General features: G+C 35.7%; 1 protein-coding gene across 2 annotated transcripts in view; it reads right to left on the reverse strand.

Moving 5' to 3' along the window:
• The window catches only part of LOC120627900 (rho GTPase-activating protein 9-like), a 71,184-nt gene extending 49,042 nt beyond the window's left edge, over positions 1 to 22,142 (reverse strand). For both annotated transcript variants that reach the window (XM_039896023.1, XM_039896022.1), the window contains exon 1: positions 20,560 to 22,142. In XM_039896023.1, the coding sequence (XP_039751957.1) occupies positions 20,560 to 21,693 (1,134 nt within the window). In that variant the 5' untranslated portion in view covers positions 21,694 to 22,142. The remainder of the gene's footprint in view (positions 1 to 20,559) is intronic.
• Between the last annotated feature and the right edge of the window lie 387 nt (positions 22,143 to 22,529).

The raw sequence follows: 22,529 nt of genomic DNA on the forward strand, positions 1-22,529 counted from the left end.
ATTTTAATGAATAATATAAATAAATACTTAGAGTATTCATATAAACAAATAACAGAAATAGCAACACATGCCGTATAAAAAAAGAAATCACACAAATGGAATGAGCAACGGCGAAGAAATCAGTGTAGGTACACACAACAAAGTAATGAAAACCATTTCGAAATATCCCACCGAAGCAAAACAAAGTCACAAAGCAATTTGTCTACTAAGCCATCAACAATAAGCACTTACAGCCTTCGCTTAAGCGGCGTGCGACGTTCAACAAACAAACAACATGTCATAACATATCACTGTATGGCCACATACGTACATATACGACGCGTGGTCTGATTAATTGATCACTTCACTCGACTTTTTAGCCGAGTGCACCAGAATTATATTCTTATTCTTTGTACACAAAGATGCAGATATAAGAAGGCAAAGGATATACTACTCTTTCGATAGTGGCTCTACAATGTAGCTCCTACATCTGAGATATACTCGTTGTCGTTATAAATATAATTATGTATTAATAGTAATAATAATCTTAATATATATAAATCTCCTGTCACGATGTTTGTCCGCGATGGACTCCTAAGCTACTTAACCGGTTTTAAATTAAATTGGCACACCGTGAGCAGTCTGGTCCAACTTAAGAGATAGGATAACTTAGATCTTTAATTATAGTCGCAATTTTATTTTATTGCAAATTATTTGTCTGTAATTGATTGACAGTCACATGTTGTATATATACTACTATACTGATTTAAGGCTTAGCGATACTGAATACTTTAAAAACAAAATCAAACGCAGACGAAGTCGCGGGCAACAGCTAGTGTTATATATATATATATATATATATATATATATATATATATATATATATATATATATATACTACTATGGCTATGATATAATATGAGGCTTAGCGATACTGAATACATTAAAAACAAAATCAAACGCAGACGAAGTCGCGGGCAACAGCTAGTAATATATAAATTTATTAAGCAAAATTCACAAGTAGACTTTAATTATTTAAACCTATATCCTATAACTTTAATATTAATGTAGCTATTGCTATTTACAAAAACCTTAAGTGGATAACAAAGCAGGTAGTTTAAATTCTCTACATTTTAGATAAAAGTATAGATTTTAATAAAATCAGGTTTGGAAAGCGACATTTGTGGCGTAAAAAGATGGCGACAAAAAAGATTTTAAAATACGAATCAGATTCGCAGCGATAATATACATATTATCTATCCTGTATTTTTGGATAACAGGATAGATTTTAATAAATGTATCCTGGTAGATAAAGCTTGTGAAGTAAGAAAAATGGGGGACACAGAAGATAGAGTAATTAAAAAACTGCACGGAACGCATCAGACTCGCAGCGAGAGTTTTTTTTTTTAGTTATTTGGTTAACTAATAATATAATTAATTAATGGCGGACCGTATTCAAAACACCGAATCGCTGAACTATGTCTGTAACTATGTGTGACGGTAAATTTAATTACTATCCACCGACTCTATCTCTAACCGATTTTTAGTTATCCAAACCTCGTAATCCCTATCCCTACTAAAATTATAAATGTCAATGTAAGTTTGTCTTTCACGCAAAAACTACTTAATCGATCCTCATGAAACTTTGTACACATATTCTTGGAAGTGTTAGAAGTAATATAAGATATTTTTTATTTCGACATTAAGCTCGGTTCTTTTGAGAGAGGGGATGAAAGTGTTTGACGATTTTACACCATAACTCCGACAAATTATACCCGATTTAAATAATAATTTTTGTACTATATGTGTTTAATTTTGCCCAAACTTTGTGAAGATCTGATGAATGTGGTTGGAGATAAAGGACAGAACTCCTCAGCGGACAGCAGCAAACCCCTCATTTAAGGCTTAGCGATACTGAATACTTTAATTCTTTTAGAACTACAACTAAATTAAATGCCACAACAAAAACAAAATCAAACGCAGACGAAGTCGCGGGCAACAGCTAGTTATGATAATTCCAAAACAAAGCATGAAACCCAATTTAAAATGTCCGAATGATGAAATATCTTTTTAGACGTTTTCAACAGACGACGCAAGTTTATAGTCATTATTATTTTCTAATACTCCCTTTCTTCGGAGAGAAAAATGTTACTGCCAAGGCTAGCTGTACTGGAGATTGACTACCGTGACCTAAATCGGTCAGGGAAACCGATTTATTGTGAAATTGATTGTCGTAGTGCTACGTTGTTATGTAGATATCGTTTGTCAGTGATAAGCTTGTTTGGAACACTTGTGTTAGTATAGTACGGTTGTAACACGTTCACAATAGATTTACATTATTATGCCAGATGTTTTGTATGCGAAACATTTGTTGAAGTTTATAGTAGTACAGTTATTAACACGAGCAAACGAAAATAAAAAACGCGCGTGCAAAAGCCTATATGCAGATGGTATTATTTCTTAGGATTTCTTTGGAACTTAATTTATATACGAAATAATATAAGAAATAATATACGGGGGTAAATTTCTCCCATCCCTTGTTAGAGAATATGATTCTTATCTCCTGCCTATACTAGCTGATAGCCCAGTGGATCGGACTTCGACTTCACTTTCGGGGGGCCGAGTTCTAAAAAATTTTTGTTTGAGCTATTGAAATATCATTTGCTTTAACGGTGAAGGAAAACATCGTGAGGAAACCTTTTAGGGTGGAGACTCACAATGAGAAGGGGTGATTGCTTCCGTAAGCATCAAATTATCCTAATAAAACGATTGGAAAACTAATTTCCATGTAACGTCGAACACAGAGGCGTGCAAAATGCAAGTTGCTGCGGTCGCCATTTTAATTTAAAATCGCTGGATTATCACGAATCTACGTTGACGTTTCAATTTTAATTGCGTAAACAATTTGCGCAGATTTATGATGCTGATTGCGCAATTAAATACATAAAAATATCTACTATGACGTTAAATAAAGTGCATTACCCAAAAAAATATGGGAATCGAACCAATGGCCTTGGACTCAGGAAAGCAGGGTCGCTGCCCACTGCGCCAATCGGCCGTCTTATTGATATGAAGATGATGACAACATACAAAAGTCAAACAGCCTGTTACTTTTTGCGGTTCCTTGCGATATGCGAACTGTTAATATTAAAAGAATTCGATAACACAGAAATCTTTAAGATTAGCAGGAATTTCTTTAACTTCATAAAAATCAGATGATTAATGCAGCGTACCATGTCTTTGATATCGGCGACTCCCGCCAGAGCGGCGCCACGTAACCTAACCATAATGACATCATGTTAACCAGGATTAATAACATTTATCGTAACGACATACTGCGTACTAACGATCAAATGATTCACGGGTGTCTGTTGCATGTTTGAATTGTTTTTTTAAAGTGAAATCTTCTCATGCGCCTTCAAGAGTTCTAACTTTTTGCAAGTCTAACAAAAATCATGGAACTCACGTCATCATCCTCGAACGCTTTGCACGAGCTATATATGTACATTTAGGGTGAACAAAATGCGTGAAACTCGCGTATGTCACCGCTTGACTTGCTTAAAGTTAAACATCGTGACGAAACCTGCATGCCTGAGTGTTCTCTCATGTCTTTTTAAAATACAAAATTCATTTAGTAGTTCTTATAACCGCTTAAGAAATGTGTGTGTTTTTAGTGACTGTTATCGGTTCAGAAGGTAGACCGAGAAGAGGCCGAGAAGAAGCCAGTCAAATCATTTTCTGTGGGATGAAAACGTCGTAGCTTCACAGCAACCTTGATATAAAGAAATTCATCAATAGGATAGTAAATTCGATGATTGTTTTTTCATATATTATGTAAAACCACACGCACCTTTAGAGTTATGTGCGTTCGAACAACACGCACTTCTAACTTTTAAGAGTTATGTGCGTTCGTTGAAGCAATTAAAATTTCGCTTGTTTCAACGGTGAAGGAAAATATGGTGAGGAAACCTGCATGCCTTAGAGTTCTCCATAATGTTCTCAAAGGCGTGTGAAGTCCAACAATCTGCACTGCACTGGACAGGGTGGTGAACTACATCCTAAGCATTTTAATTCTGGGAGGAGACCCGTGCTTTTTAGTGGGCCTGTAATGGTTTTTGATGGTAATGAATACATTATATTTAGGCATTCGTCTATTCTATCTTTTGATAAGCCCGAAAGACTTAAAAATACCGCTGTTCCTGAGACGTCGTAACTGTTAGGTTCATTCAAGCAAGAACACGCATTTAGCATAGGTATAATGAGGCGAACTCATCGTTATCAGATAACAGTTATCAGGAGTGAATGATGTGAGTGATTCATAATCTTATGGCAACATTATAGTAACATGGTGTGGCCAACAACCTATAATTTCATCGACCTTTGCGTTACCACTTAAACACGAATGAGTTCGAGATAAAATTCGAGTTTTTCTCCAATTGCAAAATGAGCTCGAAATGCAGATACTTGAAATTTTTGAAGTATGTTTTCGGAAACATAAATAAAACACTTGAGTTTGTAGTAACCAATGTTTAACAAGATGTCTTCTTTCGAGCTTGGGTAGTCATGCAACGTTTCATTGTACTTAATTTAAAGTAAAAAAAACCTTAGCTTCGTCATATCTTTTAACATTGCATATGTTGAACAACGTGGGTTATGAAAGGGCTTTATTTGCACATACTCAAAGGTTTTAAATTTCTTAAAACGATATACTTAATTGTATGCTTAAATCAACTAAACTTATCGCCAAAGTTAACACAGCGTAATATAATATATAATATATATAATATATATAAAATAAATATAATAGATACGAAGGTTTATGTAAATATAACAAGAATTGTTTTCTCCGACTATCTACAATAATCCTTTACAAATACGCGCTTCCAAACAAAATTATTATTATTTACTGTATTATGTTATAAGCCAAACCAGACATTCCCAAAACGTTCGTCAAAATCGTGACGTGCCTGCTAAACGAATAAGTAAAAACATCGAGAAACAATGGTAGTATCCATATTTGTTTAGTTTTACAATATTACAGGAAGTACTATTTTTACTACGCGTGGCCCGTGACGGACTACAGATAATATTTACACGCAACGCCCTCATACAGATTAAACATCCCCAAACATTGTTTGAAAGCAGTTTGTATCCTCATTGCCCGAAAGTATTTATTTATAATAGATTTTTCTGATTGTCGCAGGTTCTTGCAATGTAAATTGTGAGTTTAATATCAAAGGAGCGTTGATAATCTAGTGTTTACACTCCAGCCTCCCTGTCTGGGTGATATAAATAAATAAATAAATATACTACGACAACAACAAACCGTCGTCTAGCCCCAAAGTAAGCGTAGCTTGTGTTATGGGTACTAAGATGACTGATAAATAGTTTATGAACAATATACATAAATACTTAGAATATACATATAAACACCCAGACACTGAAAAACATTCATGCTCATCACACAAACATTTTCCAGTAGTGGGAATCGAACCCCGGCCTTGGGCTCAGAGAGCAGGGTCGCTTCAAACACACGATTGATAAATTCCTTAACGACAAGGCTGCTTGGAAACAGGCCACTCCGCTCTCATCTTTCACAAAACAGAAAAATTCTAAAGATTGTTAAACTATAAAATGATGTTGGAAAAGAGCGATCGGCTTAGTTTCTTGCCGGCTCTTCTCAGCGGAATCTGCCTTCCGAACCGGTGGTAGAGTCACTACAAACAGACTGACTTGACGTTTCAAAAGTGTTTATAAATTAGGACTACTTGAAATAAATTAATTTTGAATTTTTTGAAAAAAAATCAGTAGGGCACACCGTCATCGTCTACCCATAGAGAACGGGTTGTGATAATTTTCTCATTGGTGATGAAGGGAGACCCGTGCACTGAAATAAACCGGCAATGGGTCGATAGTGGTTATGTTGATGGTATTCTTGCTTTCATCCAAGAATTTATTTCCAAACTGTAATACATTTTTATTAGAAACTAGCTGATACCCGTGTTTTTCGCCCGCGTTTATTACGGTTTTTTTAATACCCGTGAAAAGCGTCGGGTTTCCTGGGATTTTTAAAAGCCTCTGCTACTCTCTGACCTTTCAATTGACTCTATGCCAGAAATCTAGTTGATTGGTTACTTATTTAGGGCGTGAAGGAAGGACAAACCAGCACACTTTCACATTTATAATATTAATGAGGATTTTAATTTTTTTTTTTAATGTTTAGTTGATTTATGTCGTAATCTTTATTTGTTTTAGTTTTCGTCATATGGGTATTTCAAATTAAAATTCAAAATTCATTTATTTCAAGTAGGTCTACTTTATAAGCACTTTTGAAAAGTCAAATATGTCTGTTTGCAGTGACTGAACTGATTCTACCGAGAATAGCCGGCAAGAAACTCAGTAGTTGCTCTTTTCCAACATCAACATTTACAATCATTTTTCTATCTTGTGGGAGATGAGAGCGAAGCTGGCTGTATACAATCTACCATACCATTAAGATAATCATCAAATGTATAGTATGCTCGCTGTATTAGATGTGTTTTTTTTACCTTAGGAATCATCAAGCGAATACTCTACCCCACAAAGGAGTTCTGCACCTTTCGCAGACGATAAAGACATTTGGCCTGAAATAGATGCATTTATTATATTACTATTAATTTAAGCCGCTATTTACTTCACTAAACAATGAAACGAAAGGTTTTGTTGCGCAACGCAGAAAGAGTGTTTTAATCTTATAACGATCTCCATTGTAGTTTCGGTCACACGGCCGACCTTTAACATACAATCATACCATACAATTCTGTTGGATCCATGATCCAACTTCTACTAGATTCAACCATGCGGCTTTGCTTACATAATAGGAAATTTTACTCATTCAATTCTTATTTCGAGGTTGTAATTTAAGAATTTCAAATTAATTTGAACTTTTTTAATTTTGATCCATGTCAAATCCATGATCAAACTGATGATATGAGAACTGTTAATTTTTTTTTTTTTTTTAAATATATAGACAAGTGCTTGACTGCAATCACACCTGATGGTAAATGATGATGCAGTCTAAGATGAAGCGCGCTTGCCTAGAAGAGGCCTATTCGCTCTTGATTTGAAGGTACCCAGATTATAGGTATCAGGGAAGACGGAAGATGGGAGGGCATTCCAGGCCTTTGCGGTGCGGATCAGAAAGGAAGAAGCAAAACGCTTCGTACGTGTTGATGGTATTTCAACCACGTAACGGTGCGGTGCGGATAAAATTAAAAGCATTCGATAACGCGGAAAACTTTAAGATTAGTAAGAATTTCTTTAACTTCATATGATGATGATGAATGATAGTACAAAATGTACAAATCACGAGATCTCTTAACTACGATGATACCATTGCGAGTTAATAATAAACGGTTACAGTGAACGGGCTTCCAACAAAACTGACCCGAATATACTTTCCACTGAATGATCTTTTTATGTCTCGGTTTTATAGATCATCCGACAGGTCGGCATTAAAATCTTTATCGTTCCATGGGCCGTTCAGTGAGTACAGTATTAGGAAGTGTGTATTTATTGGGGCATGTCAATGAAAATAGAAACACTATTTAAACGAGTCCAAAAAGATTTTTATTTTTTCCATAGAAGTAATAATGATAAATGCATTTATTTCAGGTCAAATATCCATTATGCCTATGATAAAAAATTTAAACTAGAAATACAGTTGAGATGAAAAAAATAGTCTTACGTTTGCTAACGATTACGTAAATGATAAAAATGCTTGGGTGTGAACAATCGCTCTAACCAGGTTGCTTCTTAAATATTTTCTAATGACAATGTGAGATGGAACGCGCGTTAGGAACACTGCCAGTGCCATCTATGTGCCTATTTGAATAAAGAAATATTTGACTTTGACTTTGACTTTGAATGTTAATCTAATTTTATAATTCTTATTACCGTTTTTACCTTCACTTGGACGAATTACCAATTTTTTATGCATTTGAAATTTATAAAATATGAAAATATAAATTAAATTACTAACGACAAGGCTGTTTGGAAGCAGGCTCCGCTATCATCTCACACAAGATAGAAAATTTTAAAGGTTGTGAACTGTGAAATGATGTTGAAAAAGAAAGAGAAACACTTTATTGCACGTATAACATACAGGAAAAGAAACAGTAAGGATTACACAGTACACACATGCAAAGGCGGCCTTATTTCTGCAGCAATTTCTTACAGGCAACCTTTGTAGACAGGACTTATATTAAATATATTATATAAACTCAGAAAGCAGGGTCGCTGCCCACTGCGTCAACTATGTTTAAGAAATGTTGATTAACCACTAAAATCTTAGTTTAAAATCTTTAATTAGTTACCATTCATTTGAACCAAGTAAGTTTCTCATCTGGTGGTAAATATAAACATAGCAACAGTTCGCAGGGCAAGGACCACCTCCTACAACCTGAGGCGTAAATGTTAAGCCTGATGTTACTGTAATTACACCGGCAACCACGCCTTTTAGACTGGAACACAGCATCGCAAAAATGCCTAGCGGCAGAAATAAGCCGGTACTTCCCCAGACAAGCTCAGTCACAAAATCCCTACTACTATCAAAAACGTGTATTAGACAATCCAATATTCAATTTATTATTCATTCTTAGAGTCCAATCATTAAGAAATGACAGCCCATTTCTTTTCATGACACAAGTCTTAAACATAAATGATTGCTTGATCCTAATAAAGGTGGTGACAAATAAACAAACGGCGATCGAATATATTAACATAGCACTTGCCGCGTGTACTTAGTATTAAATTACTGATCACGTAATCTGGGCAGGTGCTAGTCCGGCCTAGGTTAGAGTGCCCATAATGTATATGTTAATTAAAGAATTTGTAAGACCCTGCGTCTAAGATGTACAGTAATTTCTAACTAATAAGTAACATCTGAGTATGAAGAACATGTCAAAAAGTTTAAGTAAAAACTGAAATAATACTTTAGAGGCTTTAAAGCTACATTATTTACTGTCTCTAAAACTTATCTGTGAAACCGAAACGCTAATAGTTCTTGAGCAAACCATTGCCATAGTTTTTACTGAAATAAATCAGATACAGCCCTAGCAGCAAATGCAAAAGTAAAATCAATTGAGTCCCGTCACTTTATTAGGTACGCGTCGCGTAGCGTAGGTACTATACACGTGTCGGTCTTTTATCTTCAATAGGGTTGTCAAAAGTAAACACTTAGAATATTTGAAATTATTTTTTATGGAAAAATAAATCTGCTTCTTTTGATTTAATATTTCTACAGGGTGATACGTTATGAAATATACTTATGCATCTTTAATCCGTATTTCGTAATTCCGTTACACGTTGTCTAAACATAGATCACTTATACCACTACATCGTACTTTAGTAGTTTCGCAATATGTTTAAGATTGATATTCTGCGTTTATTATGGTATTTTACAAATCCCGTGGGAACCGCTTTTTCTGGGATAGACTAAACTAGTACGTTTATTACAGTTTTTTCAATACCCGTGAAAAGCGTCGGGTTTCCTGGGATTTTTAAAAAGCCTCTGCTACGCTCCGCCCTTTAAACTGGCTCTATGCGAAAAATCAAAATTATGTGTTCTTTACTTAGAGCGTGAACGAAGGACAAACAAACACACTTTCACATTTAGAATATTATAAATAAGGACAGTCTTTGTTTAAAGAAATATTAGTTTTTATATACAAAAAGCTAGGCTAAGCTAGATATAAGCAATCTACTTACTAGAAACGGACATAAATTAGTGTTATTCGAACATCACCTGCGAAAGGTTCAGAAGTCTATTGTGGGCTATACCCTTTTATAACTTGATTCCAAAGGTAATTTTGGACCTTCCAATACATTAGTCTAAACAATATTTTAAAACACACAATACAGCGAGTTTTCTGTACGATAATTAATTTAAATACAAAAATGATAAGGATGCGTTAAAACTGTCACCTCCGCTCTTACAACCAATTGAAAAATGTTACAAAAAAAAAGAGGCATGTGATTATGTTGGAAAGGAGTTACTGCTGAGTTTCTTGTGGGCTTTTCTTGGTAGAATCTGCCTTCCGAGCCGTTTTATACGTTATACTACGTATACTTGAAATAAATAAATAACGAATTTTGGATTTTAAAATAAATGTACATAAAATGCCTGCTGTCGTGTCTTTATAGAGATACAATTATTACAGTAATAAAACTTTGATAAGCCGACATTTACCTACGTGGTATCTGCCCAGTCCTTACGAAATAATATAGATATGTCAATGCTTCTAATGTTTTTATGAATAGTTTGCGAATGTGGAGACATCTTTTACTTCTGAAACTGTGTTGTTGGTCACGTACGAAAGGAGCCGTTTTAAATACAATGCCTACCTTATAAAGCGTCTAAATGGAGGTTAGATATCACAGCTCACCTGGGCGTCTGTCTGTCTACATCTGAATACGTGACTGTGCGCATGCGCATGGTGGCAATACATTGTGCTCAATCATAATTAGTTTAGTTAATTCTGGGTTTTAACTCGAAACAACAACAACTGCTTTTAATATTTTTGTTTTTTTTTTTATTATTTATTTATATAAGACACTAGCTGTTGCCCGCGACTTCGTCTGCGTTTGATTTTGTTTTTAAAGTATTCTACTGAATACTTTAATCACAAAATCAAAAAACATCAAAAAACAAAACAAATCGCTAAGCCTTAAATGAGTATAGTAGTATATATATATAACATGTAACTGTCAATTAATTATAGACAAAAAATTTGCAATAAAATAAAATTGCGACTATAATTAAAGATCTAAACTACCCTATCTCTTAAGTTGGACCAGACTGCTCACGGAGTGCCAATTTAATTTAAAATCGGTTAAGTAGTTTAAGAGTCCATCGCGGACAAACATCGTGACAGGAGATTTATATATATTAAGATATATAAGTTTTAATACCCGGCAATATGTGTCGGGGGTTAATATACTCGTAGGTGCGACTTGGTCACATATTTGCCTTGAGTCACATTTGCGTACCACATGCTGTCTGGACATAAAACTGATTACATCTTAAATCATTAGGTTTTGCTTCTTTTTCTACTGACTGCGGATTGCAGCAATGGCCTTCTCACATATCGACTCAACACCGACTCGACTAAAATATAAGGATTGGATCATCCTTATATTTTAGTCGAGTCGGCCATCAATCCTCTTTTGGACCATCATGCAGCTTTCCTCAAGATGTTTTCCTTAATCTTTAAAGCAACTTTTATTATTAAATTGCTTTAATTAACGCATGTAAGTTAAGGTTAAGGTTTTTGTCGGGGATTGAACTCGGCGCCCCCCAAGGGAGACCATAGTGATCACTAATCACTGGATACCCACGATACTAACCCAAGAAATGGTAGGCATATATCTCATAACCCTACCTCATATATGGTGTCACTGACGCATGGTTCCGCCTACCTTATCTATTAGTTTCATAGAATTACTGCTTTTTTTACATATAAATAAATGTGTTATCTGTAAAAGGTGCTACAGAGCTACCACAATTTAATTCAGTCTTGCCCGCTTATCGCTTTTGAGGTGTGCAATAGGAAAAGGAACGTGAAGTTACCTCAAAAGCTAGTTTTACAAACTAAACTCGTTTTTAATTAAAGGACTAAACCATGAATGAAAAAATTTAACATAAGTTTTTTGTCATAGTTAAGTAGAAATTATTAAGAAAAAGGTTTACATTAAAATATTCAAGTTAGCCAAATGTAAAAACCTAAGTAAAATGCAACTAATATAAAGAATAAATAGGACCTTATTTACGTTTTAAACTAACGTTTGGGTAACTTATATAAAAATCATTAGTAGGTACAGAATACAGGTACAATTTTAAAATATTTCAAAGAAGTTTGTTTAAAAAGCAAAAGATATATCGAGTTTGACATCACATTAAAAGTTTTACTGTTAAGTTTCCAAATAACACATATAATTCGGGGAAAATCTTCTATGAATTATCATCATCAATCCTTTACCGGCCCTCACACAATTAGAAGGGGTTAAAGCCGTAATCCACCACGCTGGCTCTGTGTGTAATGGTGGACTCCACACACCTTTGAGGACATAATGGAGAACTCTCAGGCGTGCAGGTTTCCTTACGATGTTTTCCTAAACCGTTAAGGCAAGTGATATTTTAATTGTTAACAACGCACATAACTTAGAAAAGTAATAGCTGGGATTCGAACTCGGCCCCCCGAAAGTGTAGTCGAAGTCCCACTGGGCTATAACCGCTTTAAAAAACATGTAATTAGGAGAAAATCTTTTATATTACACTGCCTTAATACTAATTAGAATTGGTAAGTAACCAGGTAAATAAAGTCGTATTAAGTTAAATTAAAGTTGTATTAACCGTGGGCCTATTAAACACTATAAGAAAGACATGCACATTTTTTATCTATAAGGGTCAATCAACTGTGAGGTTTCTACGATCAACATTGCAAATGAGTTCAGTCCGCCAGTCCATAACCTCGTATAAATACAGCTGTATTTATAATGCCCTGGTACCAAGATATGTACTTCGAACAGATATTTATTTATTTAATGGTTTTTTTTACTAAAATATACTTTAGTAATGTATCGAAAACATAAACAAAGCATTAATATATAAAATCCAAACTATTTTTTTTTTCTGATAATATTTATCGGAATAATAAACAGAGAAAGTCCTATGCTGTTGGTTAAAAATATCAAAAATATCACCAACATAATATTTTCCCGACAAATAAATAATATATTGTTGATTTTTTTTATACGCCAGACAAGTCTGAAAAAATATTAACTAATTATTCTGACATCTATTATATATTTCTACTAATATTAATTAGAAATCTGAAATCGTGTATTTGTGATAATTATAATGGTCAAACTGTTTCTTATTGCTACGCCCTGACTATGGGCCTCGTTACTATGTAAAGGCATGGATGCAAGTAAATAAATAAATTAATAAAAAAAGTCTTCAACAGTTTGGAACTGTTTAAAAGTCTACGCAAAAAGGGGATTGAAACGCTGCTTGAAAGCAAGTTTTATTTCAACAGGGCAAGAGAGAAAAATACATTTATTCAAGTTGTATTATTAACTAAATATATGTTCATATTTTTAAACAACAGAATGTTGGTCTGAAACACCAGATAATTGCTTAGTCATGTTTTTATTATTTGTTTATTTTTTGAATAAATGTAAATTTTGTACAGGAATCACGTTTCGGCGTCAATTACCTTCTACTTTCAACAGAATTTCCTTCAAATTAATTGATATAAATAAATATAAAATTCTCTTAAAATAATATTGTAATATGAAAATTATTAAACATACATAAACCCTCGGATATTATTAAATGAAAACTACTAATTAATTTTATCAATTTTAAGAATAAATCATTAGACATGGTCATTAATTCACATTTTATTGTTATCATTCTTTATTACTGCGAGATAAAAGTTTTAGATTTATTGGTGTTAGGTCAAATATACTTAATACTACATAACTTTTCAAACTTATCAATCATATTACCTACTTGAACCGGTGATTGCCCAGTGGGTAGGAGCTCGACTTCTCTTTCGGGGGCCGAGTTCAAGTCCCGGCACGCACCTTTAACTTTGATAGTAAAACTAATAGTTATGTGCGTCGCCCACCCACGATACAGGTCGCCTAGCGTGGGGTCCACAGGTTATCAATAATAAGAGGCAAATATCAATATTATGTGCATTCAGCTTTACAAATTTAATATGTTAACCAATTCATGTGAAATTGTTTTACTTTTTGTGTTGTATTTCTTTTTCTTTCTTTTTTTCTTTTCTTTTAAGTAATTAAAATATAACTTGCTTCATAGGTGAAGGAAAACATCGTAAGGAAACTTGCATGCCTGAGTGATGTTTTCAAAGGTGTGTGCAGTCCGCCAATCCGCACTGGGCCAGCGTGGTGGACTTCGTGGGCCGGTAAATGGGTTGATACGATGATAATAACCTACTTGCCTTTATTATAGTGGTCAAGTATTCGGTCTGCCTTTCGAGGATCCGAGTTCGTTCCCTAGCACATATCTGTGACTTTTCGGAGTTACGTGCGTTTTAAGCAATGAAATATCACTATATTTAAGTAGAAGGAAACCTGCACCCAACCTTCTCATTCCGATAGGAGATCCGTGCCCTGTAGCGAAATATATTGAAAAAAAAGTATTGAAATGTTCAAATAGGTACTTATACCGAATGTGCTACTTTTTTTGGGTGTATATCGTAACATAAAGACGGTTCCGCATCATTAGCACGAGCCGATAAATAAATAATCGATTACCTACTTACTCAATGTAACATTCGTATAACCTGTAGCGAAATGCTTGCTTTGATTATGATGACAGTACCAGTCTTTCGTTTACTGTAACAGTTATGCAACTATCACTTGCACCTATAATTACTCGACCAGGGCGATGCAAATGCAGGTTTTATGTATTTCGATTGATTTCAAATAAAAAATAAAGTTCATAAATTCTTATTCATGTAGGCCTATCTCAGGCACTTATGAAGTGTTCATACATATATATGGTGACATAAGGTGATGGTGATAACTATGTGAGTGTTCCTAACGCGTCCTGGTCTAAGAAGAGCCCAAAACAAACGTAGCTGGGTATTTTTTTGCTGTCACCATTTCACAGTCAATTAATATTTAGCTATGGAGTTAGAGCAATTCAAACCAAAGCTTTTTTATCGCCTATGTAGGATTACAATTCCTTCTATAATATTAAGGATAATATTATAGAAGGATTTTTCTACAAGGTTACGTTTTATAAAACTTTGAACTTATTGAGAGCGTCTCAGGGATTTTATTAGGTAATTTGTAATTAAATAATATACGAAAAAAGGTAATAAGTAATGACCAACGACTTAAAACGGTTATGAGAATGAAATTAGAGGATTTTTTTTTTAAATATTAAGTAGATATATAAATAAATGATTATTTGGTTATGTTTAATTTGCGAATAATTTAGGTATACAGAACTTATGACTACTAGTAATTAGCAAACATTTTAAAATCAAACTTTGAATGCAAGTCTTAGCTGGATGATTTCACGTTCTTAAGCCCTTTTATTAAACACCGGCGCTTCGGAGGTACTTCTCAGGTAGTCCCAGGTATAAATAAAAAGAACAGGTAGTTAGATAAATGGTGATAAAACAAAAGGTCTTTTAGGTATTCTTAAACTTATTTCAAAGTGATTTTAGCTCAGCTCATTAGGGATTCCCCGAATGCAAGAACCACAAAAGCATGTAGGTACTTCTCAAAAGCAGGTAGTAATCCTCACTAATATCATAGTATTATAAATGCGAAAGTGTTTGTTGGTTTGTCCTATTTTATATCGATAAAGAAAGTGACATTTAACTGTCGAGCATCAAACTCAATCTTTCCGAAGCAGAGGCTGACATTTGACGGGCGAGTGGCGCAGTTTGCTTTCTGGGTTCGATTCCAACTACTGGAAAATGTAAGTGTGATGAGCATGAATGTTTTTCAGTGTGTGGGTGTTTATATGTATATTCTAAGTATTTATGAATATTATTCATAATTTTTATGAATAATATTCATAAAATTCATCAGTCATCTTAGTACCCATAACACTAGCTACGCTTACTTTGGGGCTAGATGGCGATAGAATAGAATAGAAAAACTTTATTGGAACACAACACAATAGGAAAACCACAAGGAAAACAATAATAGTACTTAATGCTAGGGTGCAAAGGCGGCCTTATCACTAAAAGTTATTTTTAAAGGCAACCTGAGCGTGCGAAGCCGATAAAAAAGTGGAAAGTGGGTCATGCATAAAGGATGTTACAAATAATAAAAAAAACTTACATGAACATACATACTTCATTTATATATTAACTACAAAAATACCGATATAAATTAATATATACTATTTATTTATTTATCTTACCAACAGGGCCAATCATCGCTTCAAAATATGTAATACTAAATCTTTAACAAACTAATATAGTTTAGAAACAAAATTAGTCACGTCTAAGCCACAATTACCGCATTATCTTAATGACAATGATTCATTTGAGTTATTACTTCTGTTTCGAACTGAACTTAGTGACCTCGGGTTCTAAGGAAAAACATTTACCTAAAATGCCTATTATTATTTTTCTATTTACGAAATATTTGTTATACGAAATTGATATTAATTATGATGTAGTTAATGATGATTTAATATTTAAATAAAGCCGATTATGAGATCCATAATTCATAAATCGTCAAATAATATAACCAAGTTAAGATAGTTTAAGAAAGCTTAACTAAATTATTCATTGTAAAGTCAACATCATCTGAGGATGCTCCGGTTTCAGAGAGAAACGTGCGTAGATTTTACATTGTCTGTCTGGTAAGAAGATCTGTTTGGTGTGGAGTATAAGGATTGAAGAAATTATAAATTACACCAAACAGATTCTCCTGCTTTTCGCGTAGTTATAGCAAATTAAGCTTAATTTTCATAATACATATATCATGGAATTCCGCAAAGTAACGCACGCCTGCTTCTATCCAATATAGCTTCTTTTGGTTAACTACTAAAAAAGATTAAAAGTTATGTCTGCTACTGTATTATACGACAGAATTTCGGCCAGCAAGATATACTGGAGCTTCCTCCGGGTTCGGAAAACTCTTTTTACATCTAATACCCAAATCATTATGGAAAGCTTTGTAACATAACACTATGCCCGTCTTCACTGCTTAAAAAAAGTTTCACCAAATCTTAGATGATGACTTACGACGTAAGGCGCCATCTAATGTTACGACACCGATTCGGTGGTGCGTAATGTATAGGGAAATCGTAAACTGACCCTTGATAGATGAAAAAAATAAAAATTGAATTTTTTTCATATCCTTAAATCCAACTTAAAATATGATAATACAAACAAAAAATATCACAACTTGTGACAAGAATCATAGACAAGTTATGTGAAAATCGATTGGTGAATGGAATCTTGCGCGTAATCAAAGAAGCCAAAAAAAAAAAAAATTCAAAATTCATTTATTTCAAGTAGGCCTAATACAAGCACTTTTGAAACGTCAAGTCTGTCCGTGTGTAGTGACTCTACCACCGGTTCGGAAGGCAGATTCTACCGAGAAGAAGCCGGCAAGAAACTCAGCAGTTGCTCTTTTCCAACATCAAAAATTTACATTTTATATTTTAACATTCATTTTTCTATCTTGTGAGAGATGAAAGCGGAGCCGGATGCTTCCAAGCAACCTTGTCATTAAGAAACTCATCAATTGTATAATAACCTCGCTGTAATAAATGTGTTTTAACACATTCTTTAAACTTATGCATTGGTAGGTCCAAAATTACCTTGTTTAATATACAAGCAAGCAAGCAAACCATGTTAATGATTAATATAATATAGTAATTTGTCTTAGTTGATGGGGATATTTATTTATTTATTTGGTATCTATGACCCATTACTACGCACTACACTATGACATAAATAGAATAATTATAAACTAAACAAAAAAAAAAACATTAAATATTAATAAGCAATATAAAGAAAAAGTTACAAATTAAAATTTCTGCGTCCGGCAGCCCTACGTGGAGTTTAATATACAACTTGTAAATTGGAGAGTCGTATCGATTTATAAGTGCTTTCAGAATGCCGTTACTGGTTACCCACGTTCTCTTCATCAAGGATGCTATTAGTTTTCTTCTGATGGTAAAAAAGTCATCAGTATGAGCCCTCGCCAACATTTCTGATGCACTACAATAACAGTGTTAGCCCAACAGCATTCTGAAACCATCATTAAACTGAACTCGTAGGGCGTTTAGCGATGCCTGTGTATAGTTGGTCCACAGGGATCCCAGAACTAACTTTCGCATCATGGCTACAACAGGCAAACCTGCGGACCAACATATTACAGCGCACCGCCAAAGCCCTGCGCTCTCGTTCTATGTCTGCATCATCCTTAAGGACATCGGTAACAACATGTCCTAGAAATTTAAAATGCTTAACATATTTATATATTATGGAATGGCAAATATGTGTACGGGAATAATATACTCACGCGAAGCTGTACGCGTAAAAAGTCGAGGGGAATATTTAGTAGTACATACAATAAACGTCTCTGGAGTCTCTACAATTGATTTGGCGCGAAGGTGCCCGTGAATATTAATCGGCCGCCATTACGCCTGTCGCAAATGATTTCCTATAATGGCCGATCGGCTAATGACGAACGTGCTTTATTGATACCAAGGCTTTGTGTCCTTCTACCTACTCATGTAGCCTTAGTACCAGTGTAACGACTTATGTACTACCTTATAACAATCTGATAAGGTGTTTAAATAAAAAAAATCTACTTTCCTACTATTATTATAAATGTGAAAGGGAGTTCTAACATGTGAAAATAATAATTTAAGCCCGACAGCCCACATTAAAGCAGCGTGGTGGATAATACGGTATAAAATGTCGCCTAACAGCCACGCAGGTAGATAAGTAGGCAGGTTCCAAGTATTTTAAATAAAATTAAGTCAACCCTTCTTACACCAGATAAGACTCGCCTGATGTCATCTGTCCACCTCGTTGGGGGCCGACCTACGCTGCGTTTACCAGTGCGGGGTCGCCATTCCAGCACCTTAAGACCCCAACGTCCATCGGTTCTTCGAGCTATGTGCCTTGGCCATTGCCACTACAGCTTCGCGACTCGCCGAGCTATGTCGGTAACTCTAGTTCTTCTACGGATCTCGTCATTTCTGATTTCATCACGTAGAGATACTCCTAGCATAGCTCTGTCCATTGCCCGCTGAGTGACTCTGAGCCTTCTTATGAGGCCCAAAGTTAGCGGCCATGTCTCAGTTCCGTAAGTCAGTTGCCAGTGCAACACGCACTGTTCGAAGACTTTAGTCTTCAGGCAGGGATTTACTTATGACAACCCTATTGAAGATAAAAGACTGACACGTGCATAGTACCTAAACTAGGCAACGCGTGCCTAATAAAGTGGCAGGAGCCACTTGATTTTACTTTTGAATGTGATGTTAGGGCTGTATCTGATTTCTTTCAGTAAAAACTATGGCAGTGGTTTACTTAAAAACTTTTTGTGTTTCGGTTTTACAGATAAGTCTCAGAGACAGTAAATAAAGTGCCTTCTAAAGCCTCTGAAATATTATTTCCGTTTTGATTTACACATTGTATAATAAACACGAAGCAAGCAATATGAATTTTGAAATAGAGTTGTTAAAAGGACGGAGGGTAACAATGGCTACTTTTTATCCCAGGAAAACAAACAGTTCCCACGGGATGTGAAAAAGACCGTAACAAACGTGGCCAATAGCCAGTTGAATATATAGATGCCCTATATTAATCGACTTCAAAAACCACCAAGTATAATAATTTAATCCGGTAATTTGAAACACTAATAAAATGTAACAATAATTGAATGTAGTTAAAAACTACTTAACCTAAGTTAACTAAATTTTAATGGGATCTATTCGAGGGAATCCATTATTAATCGAACGTTTAAATAATCAGTCAAATCGGCCACGAAGCGATAAATTAATCGGTGTACATACCTACCTAATGAAAAACACACCGATATAGGAACTTTTTGGGAAGTTGGGAGTTTTGTAATGTTGGAACGTACACCGATTCTCGCGCGGTTTCCTAGCTAATATTCATGATTTTTTTTATTCGAATACTTCATAGAACGAAATTCCCCGAAATTGACCATGGCATTTCAGAGAAATCGGTGTACAGTTTACGCACTAACAAATATACTTTACGTAAGTACTGAACGTACTTAGGTACGTAAAGTATATTTGTATCATGATAAGAAAAAAGCATCGCACTCTTTCTGGCTTTTTGAAATTCTAGTATAAAATTAATTCACCAATAACAATGAAATTTTAGACTAAATCCAGTTTTGGACTAAAATAACTAAGGAAAATTTAAGTCCATATTTAGTACCTCTATGACCAATCCGAAAGCAAGACTCTACCGAGAATAAGCTGTCAGGAAACTCAACAGTTGCTCTTTTCAATTCAAACTTCTTACGATGAAACAATCACGATGATGATTCTATAGGTAGTGTAGAAGAAAGCAGATTTATAGAAATAAAGAAAAAAAATAAGAAGGATTAGAAATCTTTATCATCTGCGGTAGAATCATCCTTCCAAACAAATACGTCACTACTAAATGCAAATTAAAAGATAAATGTATGTGTTATAATTTAATAGTAGGTAAATAACTATACCAAATGTACGCTGGATATGTAACGTCAAGCTTATTCAGTTAGATGGGAAAGTTTTTAGAGTTTTAGCGAACTTTTAGCACATTAAGGTTCAACCAATAACTGTCCTCAATGCATCAGATAGCTCGAAAAGCAGTTTTTCCCTATTAAACTCACATTTAACTCGTAACAACGCTAACTAACCTAAAATCAGTGTTATAATTATTTGTGTTCGAATATATTCATGAAGAAATCATACATTTCGGCTAGAACTTCGTTGAAAATCACCTGAAGTCATTCCCCTTGTAAATAACTTTAAAAGTGTAAATGATTGCCTCAACTCACCTCATCTTCCTCGTCGTCATTACAAAAAGGGTCTAGCAAGGAGTTCTTCCAAAAAATCACATCAGGAGGGATCGCGTACGCGTCGTGATCCCTCAGATTCGCGTACAAAGGGCTTTCCCGCCCAACACCTTCGGAACTAGCACTTATAGAACAACTCTCAACCTCGACACTGCCGCCACAAGAGCACCCCTCGTCCGTATAACTGTAGGAGTACTCAATTTCCTCGTAAATGTTCTCGTCGGTCGACACCAGCGCGTCTCGCACGGGCTCGTAACCGTCGTCGCTCGGTCGGTCCGGCGTCATGGCGACAACTGGCGGGTCGCACCTGTGGATGTCTCCCACCTCGTGCAGCGCGTAAACAGAGAACGGTTGCGGCGAAAAGTCGCTAGCCGTATCGAAAGACAGCCGAGATATCGTTGCCCTTTGCTGCGCCTGCGACAAAACATGAAGCAATATCTCATCCGAGTTATGGAACCCTGTTGAATGCGACCAAACAGCTGCGTAAGTGTCCTTCTCGGCTTCGGAATTCTCTATGTTACAGTCCTGGTAACTCCAGCGAGTGCTCGTGGAGTCCGTATCAGATTTATCCATTTCCAACGTGCTGCGGTTATCGGTGAACTCCATGTTGTCATACACAGGTGTCTTCATTGGAAATTTCCGCGGAGGCACTGGAGGCGGTGTATCTTTCACTTTTACACTTTCCATCGGAGTGCTTGTAATGAAGGAAACATTCGATTTACGATCACTGCAATCCTCAACATTGTTTTCGTCCGACACATGTTTTGTTTCGCTTATCACTTTGGTTTCGGTTTCTGCGTGGTGGTTCATACCTTCGAGACACTCGTCGAATATGTTCAGGATGCTGAGGGATACGTCTTGTTTTTCTGACGGTGTTAAATTCCTTTGGTATTCATCTAGCTTGTAGATTTCCTTGCCCAGCTGAGAGAGGATTTCGTCGAACGCTCCGTCCGATCCGGAGTTTTCTGCGGCTGGTGACGGTTGGACGATGATGAGCGGGTCGTACTCCTCGATGGAAGCGCGGATGGTCGTCAGCCAATGGAGCACGGGCTGCGCGGAGCGGTCGCGCAGTGTTTCCACTACGGCGTACGGTATCCAACTTGTAACCTCACACATTTTGCCGCTCGCTGCAAAACACGATAACCGGTGTATGAATCAACCGTGGGATTCCGCGAACGGTTGTCCCTTAACCACTATAAGTTCTTTATTCTCGCAATTACAATACATTGCAACTGCCAAACGAATATTTAATTGTACGTTTAATTGAACGGTCCGCAGATACGGACGATATTTGCACTCGCCCGATTACTTATCATGATATTTCTTCCTAATATAAACGTTACGAAAACATCCCGCGAGACCCATGTTGACCTTACTGATACGCGATTTGCTGTATTTAATTACGCATTTTTTTTTATTTAGGCACTATAAAAGTCGACGTTTGTGTTGTCGATTAAAAAAAAAACAAAGTTTTATCTATCGCGTTCGCGCGCTTTTTACGAGATTCAAATATCGAGCGGAAACGTCCGCACGCGCCCAGTCCACAGCGCTAGTGGTGTACCGTCCAGCAATTAACGAGATTCGTTCACTCTGAGCCGAGGCGAGTATGTGACCGATATTCCACGTTATTTCTGCCGCTAGGCGGAGCGTGGCGTAACCGCACTAAAAACTAAAAGCAAATGCACATTGCATTAGATAAATGAAGCAGATCGGGCGCCGGGATGTGGGTACGTGTGATGCTGCATTATTACATGGGCATGCGTGGACGCGCACATTATAAAGGCATGTGCGCCAAATCGCGGCCCGCTTTAGGTATTTTCTTAAGACCGTGTTCTGACCGGATCGATTCGAGCAACGTAGCAAATCGCAATATTCTTACAATGCAATTTTCGTGTCGAGTTTATGATTAATTATTCTTACCTAGTCTTCGAACAAATACCGGAATAATTATA

Source organism: Pararge aegeria, chromosome 12, assembly GCF_905163445.1.
Source record: "Pararge aegeria chromosome 12, ilParAegt1.1, whole genome shotgun sequence".
In the NCBI taxonomy this organism is placed as follows: Eukaryota; Metazoa; Arthropoda; class Insecta; order Lepidoptera; family Nymphalidae; genus Pararge; species Pararge aegeria.